Source organism: Poromitra crassiceps (assembly GCF_964638095.1).
Source record: "Poromitra crassiceps genome assembly, chromosome: 12".
Lineage (NCBI taxonomy): Eukaryota > Metazoa > Chordata > Actinopteri > Beryciformes > Melamphaidae > Poromitra > Poromitra crassiceps.
This window is the reverse complement of record NC_139632.1, coordinates 36,742,256-36,764,139: the sequence shown is the minus strand read 5'-3', so window position 1 is coordinate 36,764,139 and position 21,884 is coordinate 36,742,256. Positions and strand designations below refer to the sequence as shown.

Sequence of the window (21,884 nt, the reverse complement as noted above, 5' to 3'; positions counted from 1 at the left end):
CATTCTACCAGGAGTGTCTCCACATCATGGGCTGCCCTGAGAGGGGTATCCCTGGGGGACATATGTGCTGCTGCCTCATGGGCGTCACCAGACACTTTCTCCAGGTTCTACCGGGTGAATGTTGCCACTCCCCATCCACTGGGCGTGGTCCTGGTGCCAGAATCCTCTGATTCTACTCATTGAGGTGGGTACTCAGGATTCCTCGTGACTTTGCTGGTATAAGTCATTCAGTGCTTAAGCACCGCCTCTGGCGGTCAGCAGGGATGAAATAGAACGAAAGTTACGTATGTAACTACGGTTCTATGAATCCCGAATGACCGCCAGAGCGCTCTGTCACTCAGAATCCTCGTGTGCTCGCGAGAAGTTTCTGTAGGAAATGATCCCTGATGACACCGGAAGATATAACCTCTGTCCGGTCATCCAGGGGGTCACAGGTGACATTGTTGGTATACAATACTCGAACTGCGCATGCGCGAAGGGGAATATTCAGTGCTTAAGCACCGCCTCTGGCGGTCATTCGGGATTCATAGAACCGTAGTTACATACGTAACTTTCGTTTTACTGTACATTTAAAACACGTGTACTTTTTTCCCTTCAAAAAAGGATCTATATCACATCGAGCGATCTTACCGCGGGGTCCTCGGAGAATATGGGCTCTTGACTTCTGGCGAGCCCAACAGAGCGAGGCATGTGGAGGCTGCCGTCTGTGTCGGTGCTCTTCCCCGTTTGGGACGTTTCACAAAGCCTGGGAAGAGGAATGGGAACAACATGGGATGGCATGGAAGTGTCAGCGGGCTGAGGTGCCTTCATGTACTTGTGACCTTGTGGGAATAAATCCAAATCCACTGTATTCTACCAAGCAAAGCAGACATCTCTTAAGAATATCGTTTAAAACACAAAACGTTGAATAGGGATCAATCTGTTTCTGGATCAGGCCCCAATGTTGGTGTTTTAAAAATAAAAGTAGGCCATTAGCATTAGCCTTTGCAAGATGATTAACGTTTAAGTAATAAAAAGTTGCAAGTGTTTTTTATTATGTAACCCGTAAATTCATGGGGGGGGGGAGGTTCAGGTCACAATAATCTGTGAACCCCGATTTAAAAAGTTTGAAATTCTGTATTTTTATCTGACCCCCCACCCCCCCCCCCACCCATTTTCTCCCCAGTTGTAATTGGCCAATTCCCCCTGCTCCACCTCCACCTCCACCCAGTCCTTGCTCCACCCCCATGCTTCCTCCAATACATGTGCAGTCCCCAGCCTCTTCTTTTCACCTGATATCGAGGGGTTTCACCGGAAGGATGTAGCGTATGGGAGGATCATGCTATTCCACCCAGTTCCTCCTCCCCCGAACAGGTGCCCCGACCAACCAGAGGAGGTCCTAGTGCAGTGACCAGGACACATACCCTTAATCCGGCTTCCCACCCGCAGGCACGGACAATAGTGCCAGCATGGACACCCGACCAAGCCGGAGGTAACACGGGGGCTCGAACCTGCGACCCTCGTGTTGGTAGGCAGGGATAGGCCGCTGCACTACCCGGACGGCCCCGATATAACAATCCGGTGAACCATCAGAAGCCGATCATCATTGATGAGAGAGAGGCTAACCTGAGGTAGAAGACGGATTTGGTTGTACGCTCCTGGTAGACAAACATGTTCTTCCTGTTGACCACACAGAAGGAATTGAGCACCGAGCGCAGGGCCTGGATAGCTGCCACAGGGGGAGACAAACAACACATGTCGACAGATTCAGGGTATTTGCTGACTAAACCCAGTGATTTCACAAACAGGATCAACATTATTGTAGAGGGGAATTAGGCAGACTTCCATTTCCACGGGAACAGTCAGATGTAACTGTGGTTCCCTAGGGTGTTAAAACGTTTTAATCTGAAAACCAAATTCATTTAAGAACAGTGGGTGACCCATTTTGGGAGCCAAAGCATATCCATGTTGAGCCTATGTTTTAAATAATTTCTCATCAGATTTGCCACTCACCCCTGTTGGGCCCCATCTTGAGGCGTGGGTGGATGTGAATGATGGTGCTCCACACCACGTCACAAGCAAAGTGCCCTGGGATGAACTGCATGGTGGCTGCCAGGTAGTCTCTGGGCTGGTAGCTGTCCTCTGTGTTGTAATCTGTGAGGATGAACGATGAAGGGGTGACGGGCAGGGTTGGGGGTAAATCATTACAAAAGTAACACATTACATGTAATATATTACCTTTAGCAGTAGCTCAGTAATATAACTCATTACAATATGATTTCAGTAATATTATACCAGTTACTCTGTCAAGTAACACAAGTTTAGTTACTTTTCTTTCTTTCTTTTCTTCAATAAAAGCACATATTTAAATAAAGATACAATAATTTCCTAATCAAATTGTGTGTTTTTATGCAAATAAGTAACCACTATAGATGACAATAACAAAGAAAAGGGATAACATTTTAGAATTTTGGACGGTTTACACTGACTTGAAGATGGTATAAATGATCTTTTCGGATGGTTCCGGGGCGGCAATGTCATTCTGCTACTGCAGTTATTTTGGTGAAAGTAATGCAAAAGTAGTGTTATAAGTAATGCGTTACTCTACACAGACAGTAATATTGTAAAGTAACTTACTACTTTCAAATGAAAGTAACTAGTAATATGTAGTATATTCCATTTTGAAAGTAACTTGCCCAACATTAGTGACGGGGGGGGGGGGGGACTATTTACAGTCACAAAAGCACAGGCCTTTGAGTGCGACATCAAGAAAGACATACAACTATGGATTCTCTTTTTTTTTATCTATTGCCCTATTATTAAATGTTTACTATGTCTTCTGCTTGTGTCTTCTACTTTTATTCTCTGCTACTGTTGCTGTATTAGACACGTGAATTCCCCCTACAGGGATAAATAAAGGTTTTTCAATCAATTAATGATCGCCATTAAGAAGAAATCAACTCTAACAAGGGGCCGTTTACATCACTTCCCTGTCAGATATACAGTAGCTGCTATTCCCCGGCCGCAGCTCTGCATCTTTTCCCCCAAGTTCCTATAGCGTTTAGCTCTATTCATACGGGATTAGCATTATAAATGTGGAAATTACGCTTCGCACGTCGATTCTGTTCTCCTGAGTACAGGAGGAATCTCAGTGGAACAATTAGTACTGCAGCGCTGCACACGCCAGATTTATTTATTTATTATCGACTACATAATACCAGTATAAACTGTTAGGCCACGTGAGAGCAATCCTGAGGAAGCAACAGCATTTGAAAGACATATTGGATCCTCGGTTTTACTAAGGAGTGTGCGCTGGACTACTAATTATTTGATTGGGATTACTGTATGTCGGGGACCTCATGTAATTCATCAATTAATTACCTCCCAATCTCTGTGTCTCGTGAAATGTACTGACACGACACGAGATAATGAAATTCACTAAAATCACCAGTACTTCCAGATACAATTGCATGAGAACAAGATTTTTTTTTACAATGTGTCAATTTTTGATTTGGAAAAGTAAAACCTGAAGTTTGTGCTGAAAATGCATTAAAAACCTTCCTCCATAGATTCTACTACTGGCTCCATTTTATGCCGGGCTCAGACTACGCGGTATTTTTTACATGATGCCACCGTCATTCTGCCATCAATTCTTTTTTTCTTTTTTTTTAACCCAGCGGAGCTGCCTCCTGTTTACTTTCTGTTTAAATCAATTTTTATTCTTTTTTCAGCCAGACAAACAAGAGATCTCAGACAACAGTAAATAACAGGTTATACCTAAAAGACATTAAAAAAATGATGTGCTGCCATCAATTCCTGACGTGTCTCTTGGCTGGGAGAGAGGCAACACTACAAGTCGGATCCCCACCAGGACTGCCAACTCACGCAGTGAAAAACAAAATCAATTGATAACCTCACGGAGTGAAAACATGACTGACAGCGCACGGCCAGGCAAGTCAGCACGGCGCCAGAGCAGAAAATGAGAAATTAACAAATCTAGCCTGGTATATTTGTAGCCTACTACAACATACTAGATTGTGTAGCTCACAGCGTGCTGTTTGCTTGCTGCGGCTCCCCCTCCGCTCTCTCATCAGGCCGACAGAGAGAGAGTGAGTGAGTTGCTATGGTTACGGGGACGGGACGCTCTGTTTCTCCGCACTTCAAGCTGAAGTCAAAAGGAACTCGTCATAATAGTTGTCAAACTGCGCGAGAAAAGAATTCAGCCCGACGAAAAGACCGGCACGTCAGTCTTTTCGTCGGGGTGTCGTGAGGCGTCCCAGACGCCTCGACGCTGCTCTTTGATGATGTCACACGACAAGAGGTCAAGACGGACGTTCGTCGTTCTCGACGGTCATATTCGGGCCCGACGCTGAAAATATGTCGGGCGCGACCAAGAAATCGCGTTTTAAAATCGGGCTGAATTTGTTTAGTCTGAGCCCGCCATTACATGACAGCAGGAAGACAATCATACTTCTAGTAGTAGTAGTAGTAGTAGTTGTAGTAGTAGTAGCAGTAGTAGTAGTTGTAAGGTATAGATTGTGGGCCAAAAACAAATAACTGCATTGTTTGATTTTTGTTCTACTATTTCTTCCAGGAGGCCTCCGTCTTCACCAGGGGCTTTTGACTGACCATCAGAGTTGTTCAGCCTCTGCCTGTACAGAGACTCGTGCTTCCAGATGTCCTCCTCGCTCTCAGCCACCAGCAGAGAGTTACACACATGGCTGTCGTGCAGGTCCTGCAGCAGCATACGCTGGGAGGTGGACACAAACAGACAAGCATGTTTATATGGAGCTACACATGGCTGTCGTGCAGGTCCTGCAGCAGCATACGCTGGGAGGTGGACACAAACAGACAAGCATGTTTATATGGAGCTCCACATGGGACTGTGTTGATGACAACAATTCCATTTGAAATCAGGTGGCATCAAAATGACTGGTCGCACCCTCTTCAGTCTAATTAAACATTTCAAACGGTGTCTCTTCGCGCAACATTCTGTTCAGTTGCCATCTGTGTTGTGTGGTGTAAATTGGTGCTGCATCTGCACAGCAATCAGTTGAAGAAAAACCTCCTGTACATATAGGTCTGGTGCATTGGAGTGATACGGTTTGTTGCGTGTTAGCTACCTGATTGACGATTCGGCAGATCTCCCCGATCTTCCTCACCACCATCTGATGGAGCTGCAGGTACTCAGGCAGCTCCTCCTGTTCCTCCTTCGCCTCCATCTCCTCCACGCTACAATCTTTTCCCTCGGTGAAGCTCCTGCAAAAATGTGACATTCTCTGTGGCTCCAACTACATCGGGTGTGGAAGAGCCAAAATATAGGTCCAAAAAATGTACCTTAAAAATGTAAATGTGTTTTGTAAGGCTTGTCTGACCTGGAATGGGAGTAGACCTCCACTCTGTCCTGGTGGATCTTAACAATTAACCAGAAGTCCGGCATCAGCGGCGACTGGCACTCCTGCTCGTCCAAGGTGGGGCTCTCACACTCAGAGTCACTGCTGCCGCCATCATAACCTTCGGACATACAGGGGGGGAAAAAAAACAACAGCCCAATGCAATTCAATCATCATTATCATCACCATCATCATGTCAGGGTGATAGTCATTCAGTATAGGGATGCTGAATGAGTAACGCTCCTGCCCCCAAAATCATATCTCTGTATTTTTAGGCTGAATGGGCCATACGCAATATGCTATATCTCAGTATTTTACACAAAGTGGGCTAAATGTTCAGTTGTACGTCAAAGCCACACGTGAGAGGTCAAGCACTTTATTTAAAACAAGACTGTGATCAAAATAAAATCCAAAGACAGGGTTTCCTTCCCCAACTACCGGTGCTTTCACAAGTTTTGAGAAATAATCATCAGTCATGTGGGTAAGTGGTATAAGTGGGTAACAATCCGGTACTAAGTTCAGAAGATTACATCACGTTCCTCCTGTAATGCAGCCTTTAAAACCAGGAAAAGACAACACTTATGATGCCATATCACGATATTACGATATCCAAAAGCTAAGACGATAATCTAGTCTCAGATCACAATATAGATATCATATAGATATCATATTGATATATGGCACAGCCTTCACGTAACCCAGCACTTACCCAGCATATCGGAGTCCAGACTGCCTTGGCTGGAGACGACACTTTGGACTCGACTCGGCCTGAGCTTGCCACTGCCTGAGGAAAGAAGGTTTGATATTTTCATCATCATAAGATTCGGTCTGGCACCAATCAAAGCCTGAACAGAAGATTCAGTCTGGCACCAATCAAAGCCTGAACAGAAGATTCAGTCTGGCACCAATCAAAGCCTGAACAGAAGATTCAGTCTGGCACCAATCAAAGCCTGAACAGAAGATTCAGTCTGGCACCAATCAAAGCCTGAACAGAAGATTCAGTCTGGCACCAATCAAAGCCTGAACAGAAGCCCCCCGGACCAAAAGGCCTCCGCTGGCCTTCTTCCTGAGACAACGACACATCAGTGTGGAAACGAGTGCCCCAGAGAGAGCAGGAGGTGATCATCTCATGGATTATTGGTTCAATACTTTGGGGCAGCTCAGCTCAGCCAGGCCCGGGACTCTTTGTTAAACCTGCCAGCTCAGCCAGGCCCGGGACTCTTTGTTAAACCTGCCAGCTCAGCCAGGCCCGGGACTCTTTGTTAAACCTGCCAGCTCAGCCAGGCTCGGGACTCTTTGTTAAACCTGCCAGCTCAGACAGGCCCGGGACTCTTTGTTAAACCTGCCAGCTCAGCCAGGCCCGGGACTCTTTGTTAAACCTGCCAGCTCAGCCAGGCTCGGGACTCTTTGTTAAACCTGCCAGCTCAGACAGGCCCGGGACTCTTTGTTAAACCTGCCAGCTCAGCCAGGCCCGGGACTCTTTGTTAAACCTGCCAGCTCAGACAGGCCCGGGACTCTTTGTTAAACCTGCCAGCTCAGCCAGGCCCGGGACTCTTTGTTAAACCTGCCAGCTCAGCCAGGCTCGGGACTCTTTGTTAAACCTGCCAGCTCAGACAGGCTCGGGACTCTTTGTTAAACCTGCCAGCTCAGCCAGGCTCGGGACTCTTTGTTAAACCTGCCAGCTCAGACAGGCCCGGGACTCTTTGTTAAACCTGCCAGCTCAGCCAGGCCCGGGACTCTTTGTTAAACCTGCCAGCTCAGCCAGGCCCGGGACTCTTTGTTAAACCTGCCAGCTCAGCCAGGCCCGGGACTCTTTGTTAAACCTGCCAGCTCAGCCAGGCCCGGGACTCTTTGTTAAACATGCCAGCTCAGCCAGGCCCGGGACTCTTTGTTAAACCTGCCAGCTCAGCCAGGCCCGGGACTCTTTGTTAAACCTGCCAGCTCAGCCAGGCCCGGGACTCTTTGTTAAACCTGCCAGCTCAGCCAGGCCCGGGACTCTTTGTTCATGTGTCAGCAGCATCTGCCATCATTTGCCATGAATAGCGGTTGCTTAAAGGCATACTGAGGATAGAGGCATCATTTCAACGTTGCTCCTCCTCCCTGCGGTTGCCAGAACGGTTGAAAACAGTGAAAAAGAACAGCGAGGCAAAATGGCAACAAGCAAACAAGGCTCATTCCAAAACGCGAGTCGTCAGCATTCACCCGTTGGCGAGTGGGGACGAAGAAAGATGTGGAGTCTGCCTGTTTTCTGTAGGACAGATAGCTACCGGGTAGCTTAGCTATCAGCTTTTTTCTACTACAGTACGGAGAAGCTATGCTAACGGTAGCTACCTGCCAGCTCACGACAAACACTAGTCTGGCCAGAACTTCAGTTACTCTGTATTACAGTTCAGGACCGCTACTGTAGCCAACGAGGCTTTTAGACACACACACACACACACACACACACACACACACACACACACACAAACAAACAGAAGTTCTGGCAGTCCGTGCACACTCACTATGGGTAGCCGACTGCACAGACTCAGCCAGACTGACAGCAGAGGGGTTCTTGGGGGGCGAGGCGTGCTCCGTGCAGTGGTCCGTGCTGCCGCTGCTGGTGCCGGCTTGGAGGTGGGGGGTACTGGGCTGGCCTCTGTCCCCCACCCTGCTGACTGAGCTCTGGGAACCAGTGTCTTCCGCTTCAGGCTTGATGGCTTTGACTGGCTCACTTGGAGCTGAAGTTGGCTCATTTCCACTGTCATCAGCAACACTAATGGACTTCTTCTCTTCACCCTGCAGATGGATGGAGTCAAAGTCATAATCTGAGACATTTTCATATCAATAAATGTCCATTTGTAGATGCTGTCTCATGTAAGGTCAGCATAAAGGGAATAGAAATGCAAAAAGATAGGAGATGGTGAGCAAACCTCGCTGTCTGCCTCCGTCAGCTGTGCGTCCACTTCACTCTCCAACATTTTCCCAGGGATGGCTTGGTTAGACAAAGCCCGTGTTATGTCGTCCGCCGGTCCTCCGACAGCACAGGGATGAGTCTGCTGCGTGGGGTTGGCTGTGCTCTCAGACAGCCTCTTGGTAGCCTGGATCCTCTGGGGGTGCAGTCGACTCAGCGACATGTAGTAGAAGTTGTCTTGTTCCCCGTTCAACACGTAGCCCGAGAAAGACATTCTCCGGAACTCCTGTGCAGAGCAGTTAGGCGGTTATACAGCGCAATCACACTTAGGCAAAGGATTGAATCGTCGGTCAATTTATCCATCTTACACATAAATGAGCAAACCTATGTACGTGTATGTGTCTGTTTCCATTTACTCGGACACCGTCGGCCTGACAGCATTCATATTTGGCACGGGTACCGGCAGTGGTCCCAAGCAGAGGGCGATAGGGCCAGATTTTTTAATTAGGTATTTAGGGCGACTAAATGGCAAAAAAACTTCTAATTAGAGGGCAAAATGAGTGAACACAGGTTCAGCACCGTGGAGAGCTCCGTTCATGAGCTACTGATGGAGCACACCTGAGCGGAGTTGGAATCAGCCATGGAAGTGGACTATGAAAGCCCTCTGGGGAGAGAGAGGAGAGGCTGCATGCCCACTTGGTGAGCGAGCCTGACTAAATGGTGACTGTGTGCTCCAATAGGTATCATAATCATAACTAGTTATATTAAGCAATGAGAGCATAGACACAAGGGACTACTTTCTCTGTTTCCATAGGACATGAAAGTGACCGTGTCCAGGTAAAAATCACTAGGCAGGGGATTTGCCCAGTGGGCCCAAAAAATAATAGTTCAAGTCTATACAGTACTGTTCAATAGAAATAGTGGACTACATCAGTACTGGTTTAGGCTGACAGTAAAAATGTTGTAGTCTGAGTAGTCTCGCTAGCCAGCCTCTCTTCCCTTCCGTCAGAGAGTCTGGCGCCATGGAAACAAGCAACAGGGATAAGCCCTCCCCTGCTCTAAAGCTGCTCTCCCATTCGAGCGGCTGTTTCGGTGGCAGCAGGATATCCGCTCCCCCGCTTGCAAGCTCTCACGCATTGGCTCCGACCATGTCAATCAGAGCGGCCCATGTGTGTCGCTGTAATGCTCCCGGCCGCCGTAACGGCAGAAACCTACAGGCTAACTCGTTGCTACACGCTGAAAATGGCAAGTTTTGAAGAAAATTTGGATTGTGCAATAAAGAAGGCCTGCTCGGCACAAGTTCCACCCCGAAACTATTTTCCAAGGGCACTAACGCTAAGCACCGCCCAAGACGAGGATGATTGGCTAACCCAAACAGAGCATTTTTTTCGCAATCGCACAATGGAAACCTGCGGCGCCAGACTCTCTGACGGAAGGGAAGAGAGGCTGGCTAGCAAGACTATAGTCTGAGTAACTATTTGTATTGAAACATATTCAATGGAAGCTTAGAATGAGTGAAAAAAAAAAAAAAAAAAAAATCATATACCATTTTACGGTTACTGCAGTACTTTACCTCTTTGAACTTTTCCAGAGACTGCTCAGGACCAAAGACAAACTGCAGTGGGACATCCTCACAGTGGCAGTGAGCTCGTCCGCTGGAGCGCAGGAGATGGTTGGCGACCTTCTGCAGCGTGGCCGAGGTGACGAGCCGAGAATGACGCAAGGCGGAAACTATCTCATCCTCCAGCACCCAGCGGATCTACAACAAAGCAACAACAAGCACCAAAAAGTGCGTATCACTATTGTTTCACTGAACACGTAAAAAAACATGTAACGTGTAAACACTGTAAAATACAATCTGCGGTCATATGACACTGAACTCAACAAATGTTTCAGCGCTTCTTTAATGTCACAGGTTCAGTTCGGTTATGTTTATACCCTCTTATCACGAGCGTGTCTCAATGGGCTTTCCATAGCATCATCACAGTCAGATATTACATCCTATATCTACACATAGCATATAGATTGCATACATCATACATACGACACATTTGACTAGATTGTATACATTAGGATACTACACAACCACAGCATATCTGTAGACTGTGGAAAGAAACCAGAGCACCCGGAGGAAACCCACGCAAACACGGGGAGAACATGCAAATTCCACACAGAAAGGACCGGGGTGGAGATTTGAACCCACGACCTTCTTGCTGTGAGGCGACAGTGCTAACCACTGAGCGACCGTGCCGCCGAAATCAAGTCCCTTCTATTATAGCAAATGAAGAAACCACATCTTATCCAGATCTTGGCGTGCCTTTTATTTTAACATCCTTCGTGATCAATTAAAGCAATATTCCACTTAGTTTTAACATGGGGGTTATTTGGCTCTTGACTGCCATGAGAACCAGATTATAAACTAATTACCAAGATCAGATGCAGGCTGCATCTGACAATTGTTTGGATTTTTACTTCCTTTTCATTTGAATGAGGCCATGAAAATAGCCTGAAAACTGCCATTTAACACATTATTATTAGTGGTGTTGTAATTGATGTGATTAACGTTGTTGTTGTTGATGATGATACAGCAGTAGCAGTATTGCTGCTTTGGCATTTAGTAGCAGAGAGGAGTAAGACTCACCTCATCCATCGTTGCCAGAATGGCTAATTTGTGAGGAAGTGGGAGTTTGGACAGAGGATCTCCAGATACCCTGTTAGAAGACAAAGCGATCAAGGCTCGGGCAGACATCTCTGTTTGCCGACATATCAGAACCAGCTCAGAATTATCCTTGGTGGAAAAAAAAGTCTGCTGGTCAAACTCACCCGTCCACACCGACCCCCCTCAGGCTGTCAAACTCACCCGTCCACACCGACCCCCCTCAGGCTGTCAAACTCACCCGTCCACACCAACCCCCCTCAGGCTGTCAAACTCACCCGTCCACACCAACCCCCCTCAGGCTGTCAAACTCACCCGTCCACACCGACCCCCCTCAGGCTGTCAAACTCACCCGTCCACACCGACCCCCCTCAGGCTGTCAAACTCACCCGTCCACACCGACCCCCCTCAGGCTGTCAAACTCACCCGTCCACACCGACCCCCCTCAGGCTGTCCAGTACGGCCATCATCTCCTCATCGGACCGGTAGGAGGAGGGCTGTCCTGGAGAACGGTTCAGTGACACACTGCTCTCTGAGGTGTACCTGTGGAGGGAGGTGTCATTTAATGTGACGCTGTGACTAGGGCACCTAGTTACTCTCTGAGGTGTACCTGTGGAGAGAGGTGTAATTTAATGTGACACTGACTAGGGAACCTAGTTACTCTCTGAGGTGTACCTGTGGAGGGAGGTGTCATTTAATGTGACGCTGTGACTAGGGAACCTAGTTACTCTCTGAGGTGTACCTGTGGAGGGAGGTGTCATTTAATGTGACACTGTGACTAGGGAACCTAGTTACTCTCTGAGGTGTACCTGTGGAGAGAGGTGTCATGTGACCCTGTGACTAGGGAACCTAGTTACTCTCTGAGGTCAGGTGTACCTGTGGAGGGAGGTGTCATTTAATGTGACCATGTGACTAGGGAATCTAGTTACTCTCTGAGGTGTACCTGTGGAGGGAGGTGTCATTTAATGTGACCATGTGACTAGGGAATCTAGTTACTCTCTGAGGTGTACCTGTGGAGGGAGGTGTCATTTAATGTGACCCTGTGACTAGGGAACCTAGTTACTCTCTGAGGTCAGGTGTACCTGTGGGGAGAAATGTCATTTAATGTGACCCTGTGACTAGGGAACCTAGTTACTCTCTGAGGTGTACCTGTGGAGAGAGGTGTCATTTAATGTGACCCTGTGACTAGGGAATCTAGTTACTCTCTGAGGTGTACCTGTGGAGAGAGGTGTCATTTAATGTGACCCTGTGACTAGGGAACCTAGTTACTCTCTGAGGTGTACCTGTGGAGAGAGGTGTCATGTAATGTGACCCTGTGACTAGGGAACCTAGTTACTCTCTGAGGTGTACCTGTGGAGAGAGGTGTCATGTAATGTGACACTGTGACTAGGGAACCTAGTTACTCTCTGAGGTGTACCTGTGGAGAGAGGTGTCATTTAATGTGACACTGTGACTAGGGCCAAATTCAGAAATAAAACATTATAATACAGGGGGTTGTTCCCCCAAAAAACTTTAAAAATCTATTTGTTGACACACTGCTCTCTGAGGTGTACCTGTGGAGAGAGGTGTCATTTAATGTGACCCTGTGACTAGGGAACCTAGTTACTCTCTGAGGTGTACCTGTGGAGAGAGGTGTAATTTAGTGTGACCCTGTGACTAGGGAACCTAGTTACTCTCTGAGGTGTACCTGTGGAGAGAGGTGTCATTTAATGTTACACTGACTAGGGAACCTAGTTACTCTCTGAGGAGTAGCCTGGGTAAACCCAGCCGCCACGTGACCTGCTCTCAGACCTGCTCTCAGTCACCTTGTGACTGTAAGCAGGGAAAGCCTGAGAGCAGGTCACTGGGGGCTGGGTTTACCCAGGCTATCTGAGGAGTACCTGTGGAGAGAGGTGTAATTTAATGTGACCCTGTGACTAGGGAATCTAGTTACTCTCTGAGGTGTACCTGTGGAGAGAGGTGTCATGTGACCCTGTGACTAGGGAACCTAGTTACTCTCTGAGGGTGTACGTGTGGGGAGAGGTGTCATTTAATGTGACACTGTGACTAGGGCCAAATTCGGAAATAAAACATTAGAATACAAGGGGTTGTTCCCCCAAAAAACTTGAAAAATCTATTTGTTTAGAAAAACTGCAGAGCCAGAGCTTTGTGCCAACACTTTCACTCACCTGTTGTGATGGAAGTCGGCCATGACTTCTATCTCCAGAGGGAGCGTCAGGACAAAAATGTCTAATGTGACCGAGAGCTCGTTCAAATCCACCGACTGTAAGGTGTCGGCATTCTCCAGGCAGGAAATAATCTCACCTGCAAAAGAGAAATCGCCACTACTAAACTGATGTTGTCAAAGAATGGTGTCAAATGCTGATGGAGCCGGAAAATGACGGTCTTCAATTTAAGAAACACTTAGCACTAACATCATCACTGATGTCATCATCATTGAACTTATATAGCCTCAGCCAGGAAAGATGACATCACTGATGACATCACATCATTAGGTAATCAGGGCAATCACCTAATTAAAAAATCCGGCTCCGTCAGGTCACCCGCACGGGTGCTCTTTAGAACCCCTGAAAGTTTGGGCCCGATCGCATGTAAAACAGCACAGCAGCGGCCGGACAGAATTCTGCTCACACGCACGCATGCACACGGACACTTGTCAAATTATAATAAGATAAGCATTTTACGAAAAGTCAATGGAAAATAAAATGGCAGATCCCTTGGTACACATGCTGAAGCAGGAAGTGACGTTCACTTTGGCTCTCTATACCACTGGTGTGAAATAGAGGCTACCAATCGTTTCAATCATGGTCTCATTTGTCAACAGTAATTCTACCAAGGTAAAGGTAGTGTCAACAATTAATTTATTTACTCACTTGCCAAGGGCTGGTAAACTATGTTCTATACACTGCAATATGTGTAATTTGTCTTTAATATTTTATTATTCCATACTTTGCAAACATTCGGATGCTACCATTTTGTGTTAAGCCAGAAGAGAAGGCAGCCAAGCAAGACTCTGTTTGATAAAGAGCCAGTGTTTTTGCTTTAATTTCACTAGCAAAAGCTGTATATAACCAAGGCATGCAAAAGTTATCATCTTTAAAGTTACCGACCGGTGCGGTAGGTCACCCCTATTGATTTAGCTAAGACAAATTTTACTGGCATTTGGTGCTTCACAGGTGGTAATTTCAGACGCTGCCAAAATATCCATATTAATTGGACACGATTATATGATAAATTGATGTTTAAAAATGCAACACATAATAGCTTTAAGGATGGACTTCTTTGGATGCATCGAGATGTCGGTGTGGGTCGCTGCCATGTATCAAGGCTGCACCAGAGACCATTTATTACAGAGACGGCTCAACTCCACTCCAGTTTCCTGTATCTGTGTCATGTGAGTTTTGCCACTGCTACACCCCTGCGTTGCAATTCAGTACTGGTAGGTAGTATTGGTTGTAAACGTACCGGTACCAGAGCGGTGCCGGGTTTTGGTACCCAACCCTAGCTAACAAGGGGCAGTTTTGTGTTTATATGCGTGTGGTGTTTATTCCGTTTTGGGAACTCACGATCTCTAGGTCAAGTTAGCTTGCTAGGCGAACACTTCAAGGGGAGAGTTGGACAACGCCCATTTAGGAGACGGGAAAAGAGTATACCATTTCATACTATTGGTGGAGCCTCGGATGAGCAATGTCTACAGTGTATTAAGTATCTCTGGCTGCACTCACTGAGGCAAGTGGGCAGTGTTTGTATGGGCATGGACCCGTGGCAGCTCTTCATATTCACAGAACAGGTGAGATGGACAAACAGGGGCGGCATCTCCAGCAGGGGCCCATCTGGCTCCAGCAGGGAGTCTCCCTCCAGGATGCTGAAGGAGTCCTGGTCCTGGTTGACAGTGTTGGAGTCAGAGAGGGACTGTTCTTCTCCGTCTCCCTGGGACTTGGCCCCGGGACCCTCCTCGTACTCCACTTCCAAATCTGTGTCGCTCTCCGTCACCATGCAGCAGCCGGACATGTTTTCTACACGCCGGAGGAACAAACAGTGAAAACCGGTCACTTCCATGCCATTAACTGGTATGCAAGGTATCTTCATATTTGAGGAAAATACTTTTTTTAAGTCTTTCTTTATGCTACCTGGATTCAAATTTAAGATCCAGTTTAAAAACCAAAGGGAACAAAGTTGGCAAACCCAGCCTATTTCTGGCTGAACATAGCTAATGAAAGTTCTGAAACCATACATGAGCAGTTTAAGAAAAACAATAAGAAATTAATTGTTAAGGAATATGAAGTCTAATTATGTTTAGTGACATACACATGATGGAATATTATGCATATTGTATTACGAACTGTTTTCTGTATTAATCTGATAAATTACATTGTCATTGCATGGTGGGGGAAAATAAGATCACTAATAACTATGACAATTTTCAGAATTGTTCAATTTTATTTTACTTATTTATTTTTTTAGAATTTAATACTTTGCAAGGGCCTGTGGATACCCTAGCACAGGTGCTTATAATAAATTTGACTTGACTTAAGTTGAGATCTGCTATTTTTCTGTACAAAGTGCTTTGCCAGGCAACTTTTGCATCTGCACTTTAACTGTCAAATGGAAAAAATGGCATGTTAGCATTGTCAGCATTTAACATTGAAACTGATGGGTGTCGCTAACGGCAAGGAAAATACTTCAAACTTTCTTGCATGATGTGACAAAGACAGCGGCTGTCTAAGACAAATATCATTTCAGCGACAGCCTCACTCACCATCCTCAGTCACTGGTTCAGCCTCGGACAGCAGCTCTTCACCGTCTCTCCTCTCCTCCTCAGCGTCAGAGTCCTCCTGGGGAGACAATCCACACTGCATACTCAGTGTCCTCAACCAGTCTAACCAACAATATTCAGGTAGTACAGACCAATTGGTCTCCACCGCAACATCCTTTCATCATCCAAACCCACCCTGGGTCCACTGTGTCTGAACTTACACACAACACCCAGTTAGCTTTGTAGGTTTGAATGACACATTGATTTGAGCTAATATGTTAGCCAGTTTTGACTGCAAATTGCATTGTCCACCTTAGATCAATCCCTGTCCGTATCGGTATTGTATTTTAAAGTTTTTGTACTATTTTTAAGCTTAATGTTGCTTATGTACTGTTGTACTTTCTGTTTTAACTCCAAAACTTAGCCAGGGAGAAGGGTTGCAAATTAGCTGTCTAAAAAAAGTATGCAAGGCATCTATTTTGTATTTTATATATAACATGAAACAATGTTTAATGCATTTGTCCGTGTTAAATAAACAAGTAAATACACAAATAAATAAAAATCAGTGTATTTTTAAGTGGTGCAACCACTTCTATAAGTGACTTTGTGTGTAGTCACCTGAAAAGTCACCTGGAAGTGATGTCAGTCGGGCAGTTGTGTGTGTGTGTGTGTGTGTGTGTGTGTGTGTGTGTGTGTGTGTGTGTGTGTGTGTGTGTTGAATGCATTTGCAATTGCGCAACTGTGATGTCACGGTCTGTCTGCTGCACCGCTTACTTCAGCACCTGGGTGTGTTTTTTTTTTAATTTTGAAGAGCTGCAGGGAGTGGCATCTTTTCCCAGAGTTTCAGCTAAATCCAACAGTGGTAACTGAGATATCGCACATCATGATGTGACAACAAGGAACACAAGTATGAAGAATGTCACTGTCATTTTGAAAATGCCACAACAGAACAGAGTGGTGAAATGCATCATTCTCTCTCAAGTTTAATCAGAATGTGGTTAGTGTGGAGATGCTGCACACGTCAAACAGATGGATGGATCAACAGAAGACGACCAATCCTCCAGTCATCATGAGGGGGGAGAACAAAGTGTGGAGAGAGTTCTTGAAATTCAAGTCGATCTGACCAGTAGGCAAAACGGTGGGCAAACACAGAACACAACCTCGTCAACTCACCTCTTTCTTGCATGATGCCGGGCAGTAGAAGAAGTAATGTGGATTGGAGGGCACAGTTTTGAAATACTGAGATCCGATATCCATGAATTTATCCTGTTGAACGGACATTGTTTTAAACACATTTCAACACCAACAGTCACATTGTAGATGTTGGGTTTGTTCATCTGAGAAAGAGCCTGATGAAAAAGAATAACAAGCTCATCTAAAAAGGTGGAAAATGGCTCCTCGCTAATTATAGGACCAAACACCTCTCATTTGCCCCACTGACTTATTTGATTTGATTTCTTTTAGCCCAAACATTGTAATGCATACAGAATTTGAATCAAGACAACTGCTGCAGTTCAGGACAATTACCTGTATGATCTTGTGGAGATCTGGATACACTTCACACTTCTGCTGTGACTGCAGCAGTGACAGAGGGAAGTCGAGGATCTTGGCCGTCTTGGGCTCATCCAGGATCAGCGGGGATGCAGGAGCAGAGGACTTTCCCCTGGACTCAGCTTCACTGTTGTCCTCCATTTCAATACTAGTGCCAGACATATCAGGCATGCATAATTAGGCTTGAGACAATATTAGATCACATAAAATATCACGCTGAGATATATATATATATATATATATGAGTTATATATGTCTTAGTTCTATGTTACACTCTAGTGCTATAATTGTTGGTTACATGTATGTTGTAGGTTATGTCTCTATTTGTGTCTATATTGCATTTTTCTATGCTGCATGCTATTATTATTTGCTACTGAAACAACCCAGTTCCCTCTATCCTTGGCCCTACCTGGACGAGGAGACCACAGCAGCCGTGTCAGCCAGCAGCTCCTCTTCAACCTCTCCGATGATGAAGGTGGCGGGGGTCCTGGGCTTCCCTGCCCGTCCCGGAGCCTCGCTGCGCTCCCTGAACACCCTGATGTGGCCACACAGGGTCTGCAGGAAGGAGGTGATGTCGATCTCCTGCAGGGATTCTTCACAGTAGTCCATCGCCATCAGGAGGTCCTGGGAGCTGATGCTGTAGGTCTGCTGCAGGCTCCGGTACACACCTGAGGGCCACAGCAAGCAAATCAGCAACTCAAGCTGCATTCCAGATATCCACTTCCTACATGGGAAGAAACCCTTAAAAGTCGAAATTCCAACTGGGAAACTGAAGATTTCTGAACCCAGCTGCAGAAGAAGAAGAAGAAGAACCTTTGACGTAGCTCTGGTGGTAATGCTCCTGCAGCAGGCTGCAGTAGTTGGCCAGCTCTTTGTGTTTGTGCGGCTGAGCCAGGAGGTCAGTCCAGGAGACAGGACTGCTGCGCTCCTGAGACAGAGACCTGCTCGGAGAAAAACACAGCAAACACACCCAGACAGGAGAAAAGATGCTCACTGGCAAGCCTGATTTAGCATCTGTAGGCCACATTATGCCATATTAAGCCTGATTTAGCATCTGTAGGAGGCACATTAGGCCATATTAAGAAGATTTTATAGGGCTCAATAACAAACACAATCTCCTTTGCCACTGATTTATATTCATAGACACGCCCTCTCCAGTATGTGTAAAATGCACAGTACCAATTACACATACATACAGTTCCATTGCAAGTAATGCTGCATAATATGCAGTTAGATGGCACGAGCCCACAAACTACACAATGCAAAGTCACAGTAGACAACAAGCCTGCAGAGGGACAGCATGCGCTTTCAAGTGTCAAGTAGAGCTGCAACGATTAATCGATTAGTCGATCGACAGAAAAATAACCAACAATTATTTTGATCATTGATTCATCGTTTTGATTCATTTCTAGGAAGAAAAAAAATCAAAATTCTCTGATTCGAGCTTCTTAAATGTGAATATTTCCTGGTTTCTTTACTCCTCTATGACAGTAAACTAAATATATTTGGGTTGTGGACAAAACAAGACATTAGAGGACGTCATCTTGGGCTTTGAGGAACACTGATTGACATTCACTTTCACCATTTTCTGTCAATTTATAGACCATACAACTAATCGATTAATCGAGAAAACAATCGACAGATTAATCGGATCATGAAAATAAATGGTTAGTTGCAGCCCTAGTGTCAAGTTTGCAATTCAGAAGATGAACTTATCCAGGACAAAAGCGGCAGAGGAGGAGGGATGAAAGAGGTGGGGAAAAGACCTTGTTCACCGAGGGTTGTGCTTTAGCAACGATGCATTCCTGTCCGCGTTACAATGTAGGGCCAAAGGTTCACTGAAGAGAACCCAAAGACGCTGCAACACAGGATATCAACTGCCAAGCTGCAGTAAGAGCACAGCAGCAGTTAAACCAACTGCAGCAGAAATAACAAAGAGAGCAACCCATTCTTTCCAGTCAATCCTTTCAATCCAGCTTTACGCTGAAGAGTGCACCACTGCACCATATGGATATTTTTTACACACACACACCAGTATCTGACAACAGACACATAACGATGCACGTGGGCGGGGGTGAAAATACGGTTTTAGGCACTCCTGAAAATATTCCTATCCTACTGTAGTAGCATTACATGCCATCGATGAAGTGGCGCTAAAATTCTTTATTTAGTCTCAAGGAATGTGGTCATGAGTTGAAATCACATTGTTTCACTGTGAAAAGGGCTTGGAGGCAGCTCTCCTTTCTGCGGGCAGACACAGTATACTAAAAAAAGATATGTAAAAAAAAAACATGGTATAATATATCCATGTATATATAGATATAATCTTAAGACTAAAAGCACATGGAGCTGCAGAGTCACTAACACTGCGTAGTGAGTCACTTACACTGCGTAGTGTGAGTCACTAACACTGCGTAGTGTGAGTCACTAACACTGCGTAGTGAAGGCAAATTGCAATTTTTTCTTTATTCACCTTATTCACTAAGACATTTATGCAAATCAAGTTGTGGCACAAAGAAGCCGCACAAGCAATAAGCCCCCTTCATTACCAACTGCCAGTGCAATAAGCCCCCTTTGTTACAACTGCCAGTGCAATAAGCCCCCTTCGTTACAACTGCCAGCGCAAGTCGCATGTTTCAATTTGAATCCAGCAGGACAGGCACCATTGAGCCACAAAGTACAGTAGCCTTTACAACCGGGCCGTTCCCTGATCTGATCTGAGAATATAGGATGGAAAGCCCACTCTGTGATCTGATCTGAGATTCTACGGTGGAAAGCCCACTCAAATGGTGACGCACACGTGGCGTGGAATTTCAAAATAAAATAACAGAAATAATGTTTATATTTCGAATGGCGTCACGGCCATTTATATTGATGTTTTCACTGTGCATCGACGCTATTGGATTGTTGATCATTGAATCGATGCAGAACGATGTATCGTCCCACCCCTAGAATTTGGGCCTCCATGAGTTAAAAAAAAAGGACCCAATGTGTGAAGAGGGACACGCCTTCACTGTTTGTTGTGTTCGATGTATTTTTGGCGCATTCTTTCAAGAGTGTACCTCCCTCCCCCGTACGCAGCAAGGCTGGGGAGGAATGAGAAACAGGCCTGGGAAAAGAAGATTGGTTCTTCAAAGCCTGCTAGAGATGAGAAAAGCAACACTTTCCCCCATTCTGCATCAGACAAGCATGTCCTCCTGAGGCCTAAAAACAGCCTTCCAATGAAAGCTCAGCAGCGCTTCACCAGAAACGGAAGGAGAGGAGAGACAGAACCAAGCGTTGCTACCTGAACTTCATCTGCTGATACATCTCCCAGGATTCAGCATCTTGAGGTCTATTCTCACCCATGGAGACAACCAGAGACGGACATGTTAACACAGACCAGTACACCTTGTGGCAATCTGAAGGAGGACTTAATTCAAGAGTTGGTTATATGACACTGGTGAAGTGATTACATTTGTATTTAATAGGCTTGGCCGATATCCATAATTGTCTATCACTGTCCCGCCAAAATATCTTCTTGATATACAATATTATCTTATCTTTTTCTTTTTGGGGGAGGGAGGGATGAAGGTATTTAATTTGATTTCTTCCAAATAACTTTGTTTCTATGCGAGCTACAACCATCATTAACAGTCATTGTTAATAGTTTTTTTTATCGTCTATTTTACGAGTTATATAAAAAAATTCTTCCCCCTCGTACAATTGTTATAAAAGGTAAAATTAGCTATGGAGACCAAAACCATTTTTTTGAACCAGGAGTTAAACAGGTTTATTTAACCTGTAAATAATGGCATTTTAACATGGCGGTGAATGGGAAATGACAGCCAGCCTCATGTGTAAATCCATGAAATGAAAGATGGTCGCACAACAGGATGAATGCACAAAAATGAACTGATTTATTCAGTCGCAGCTTTCGGCCATCCGGCCTTCATCAGTGTGTCTGAGGCGGACGGCCAAAAGCTCTGTGTGCGACTGAATAAATCAGTTCATTTTTGTACAATCATCCTGTTGTGTGACCATCTTTCATTTCATGGATTTACAGATTTGACCACGCACAAGGAGGGTCCGAGCGCAATGGTATAAAACAATTTTACAGCCAGCCTCATGTGGCCATTCGAGGAACTGCAGTTTTTTTTGGTACCGCATTGGCCTCAATGCGAACAAACAAAACTGCCGCCGTTGGGCCGGAGCCGGTACCTGAAGAAGATGTCCCTGGGCTGGCGGCTGGAGTTGGGGGTGACGAGTTGCTCCTTCAGCTGGTTCAGGGAGCAGTTGTAGACGTAGACGGGACACCTCAACTGGCTGCCGTCGCTGGAGCTTTGCTGGGAGAGCGGCCTGCTGAAGCTGATGTGGAAGTCCCTCCTCTGGGGCTCAGAGAACTGGACTCCCTCCCTCTCGCCAGGCTCTAGGAGGGAGAAACAGTGACAGACAGGAGAGAAGGTTAGTGAAGGAGAGTAGCCTCAGGTGGATGTTGGAGTGACTACATTGTTCTGTGTGGTTGATGTTCATCTCATTTGTACTCTAATCTGTTCAGTAATTCCTCAAGCGTCCTCCAGGCATTTTAACATCAATTAGGCTTGGGCTGATATTATTATTCACAGAATATCACAAAATTTCTTGTGATAATATTATAAGCAACAGGGTTTATTGCAT

At 45.7% G+C, this 21,884-nt stretch overlaps 1 protein-coding gene across 1 annotated transcript in view; it reads right to left on the bottom strand.

The window, feature by feature from the left end:
- Positions 1-21,884, bottom strand: part of szt2 (SZT2 subunit of KICSTOR complex) — a gene marked incomplete at its 5' end in the record, with an annotated part of 122,785 nt that overhangs the window by 79,192 nt on the left and 21,709 nt on the right. The window contains 21 exons of the mRNA XM_083647712.1: positions 631-745; positions 1,606-1,708; positions 1,993-2,133; positions 4,609-4,729; positions 5,103-5,238; positions 5,355-5,493; positions 6,082-6,152; positions 7,873-8,150; positions 8,285-8,551; positions 9,839-10,024; positions 10,907-10,976; positions 11,348-11,464; positions 13,090-13,225; positions 14,647-14,937; positions 15,681-15,756; positions 16,851-16,943; positions 17,205-17,376; positions 17,638-17,896; positions 18,042-18,172; positions 20,515-20,562; positions 21,429-21,636. Of these exons, the coding sequence (XP_083503838.1) occupies positions 631-745; positions 1,606-1,708; positions 1,993-2,133; positions 4,609-4,729; positions 5,103-5,238; positions 5,355-5,493; positions 6,082-6,152; positions 7,873-8,150; positions 8,285-8,551; positions 9,839-10,024; positions 10,907-10,976; positions 11,348-11,464; positions 13,090-13,225; positions 14,647-14,937; positions 15,681-15,756; positions 16,851-16,943; positions 17,205-17,376; positions 17,638-17,896; positions 18,042-18,172; positions 20,515-20,562; positions 21,429-21,636 (3,158 nt within the window). The remainder of the gene's footprint in view (positions 1-630; positions 746-1,605; positions 1,709-1,992; positions 2,134-4,608; positions 4,730-5,102; positions 5,239-5,354; positions 5,494-6,081; positions 6,153-7,872; positions 8,151-8,284; positions 8,552-9,838; positions 10,025-10,906; positions 10,977-11,347; positions 11,465-13,089; positions 13,226-14,646; positions 14,938-15,680; positions 15,757-16,850; positions 16,944-17,204; positions 17,377-17,637; positions 17,897-18,041; positions 18,173-20,514; positions 20,563-21,428; positions 21,637-21,884) is intronic.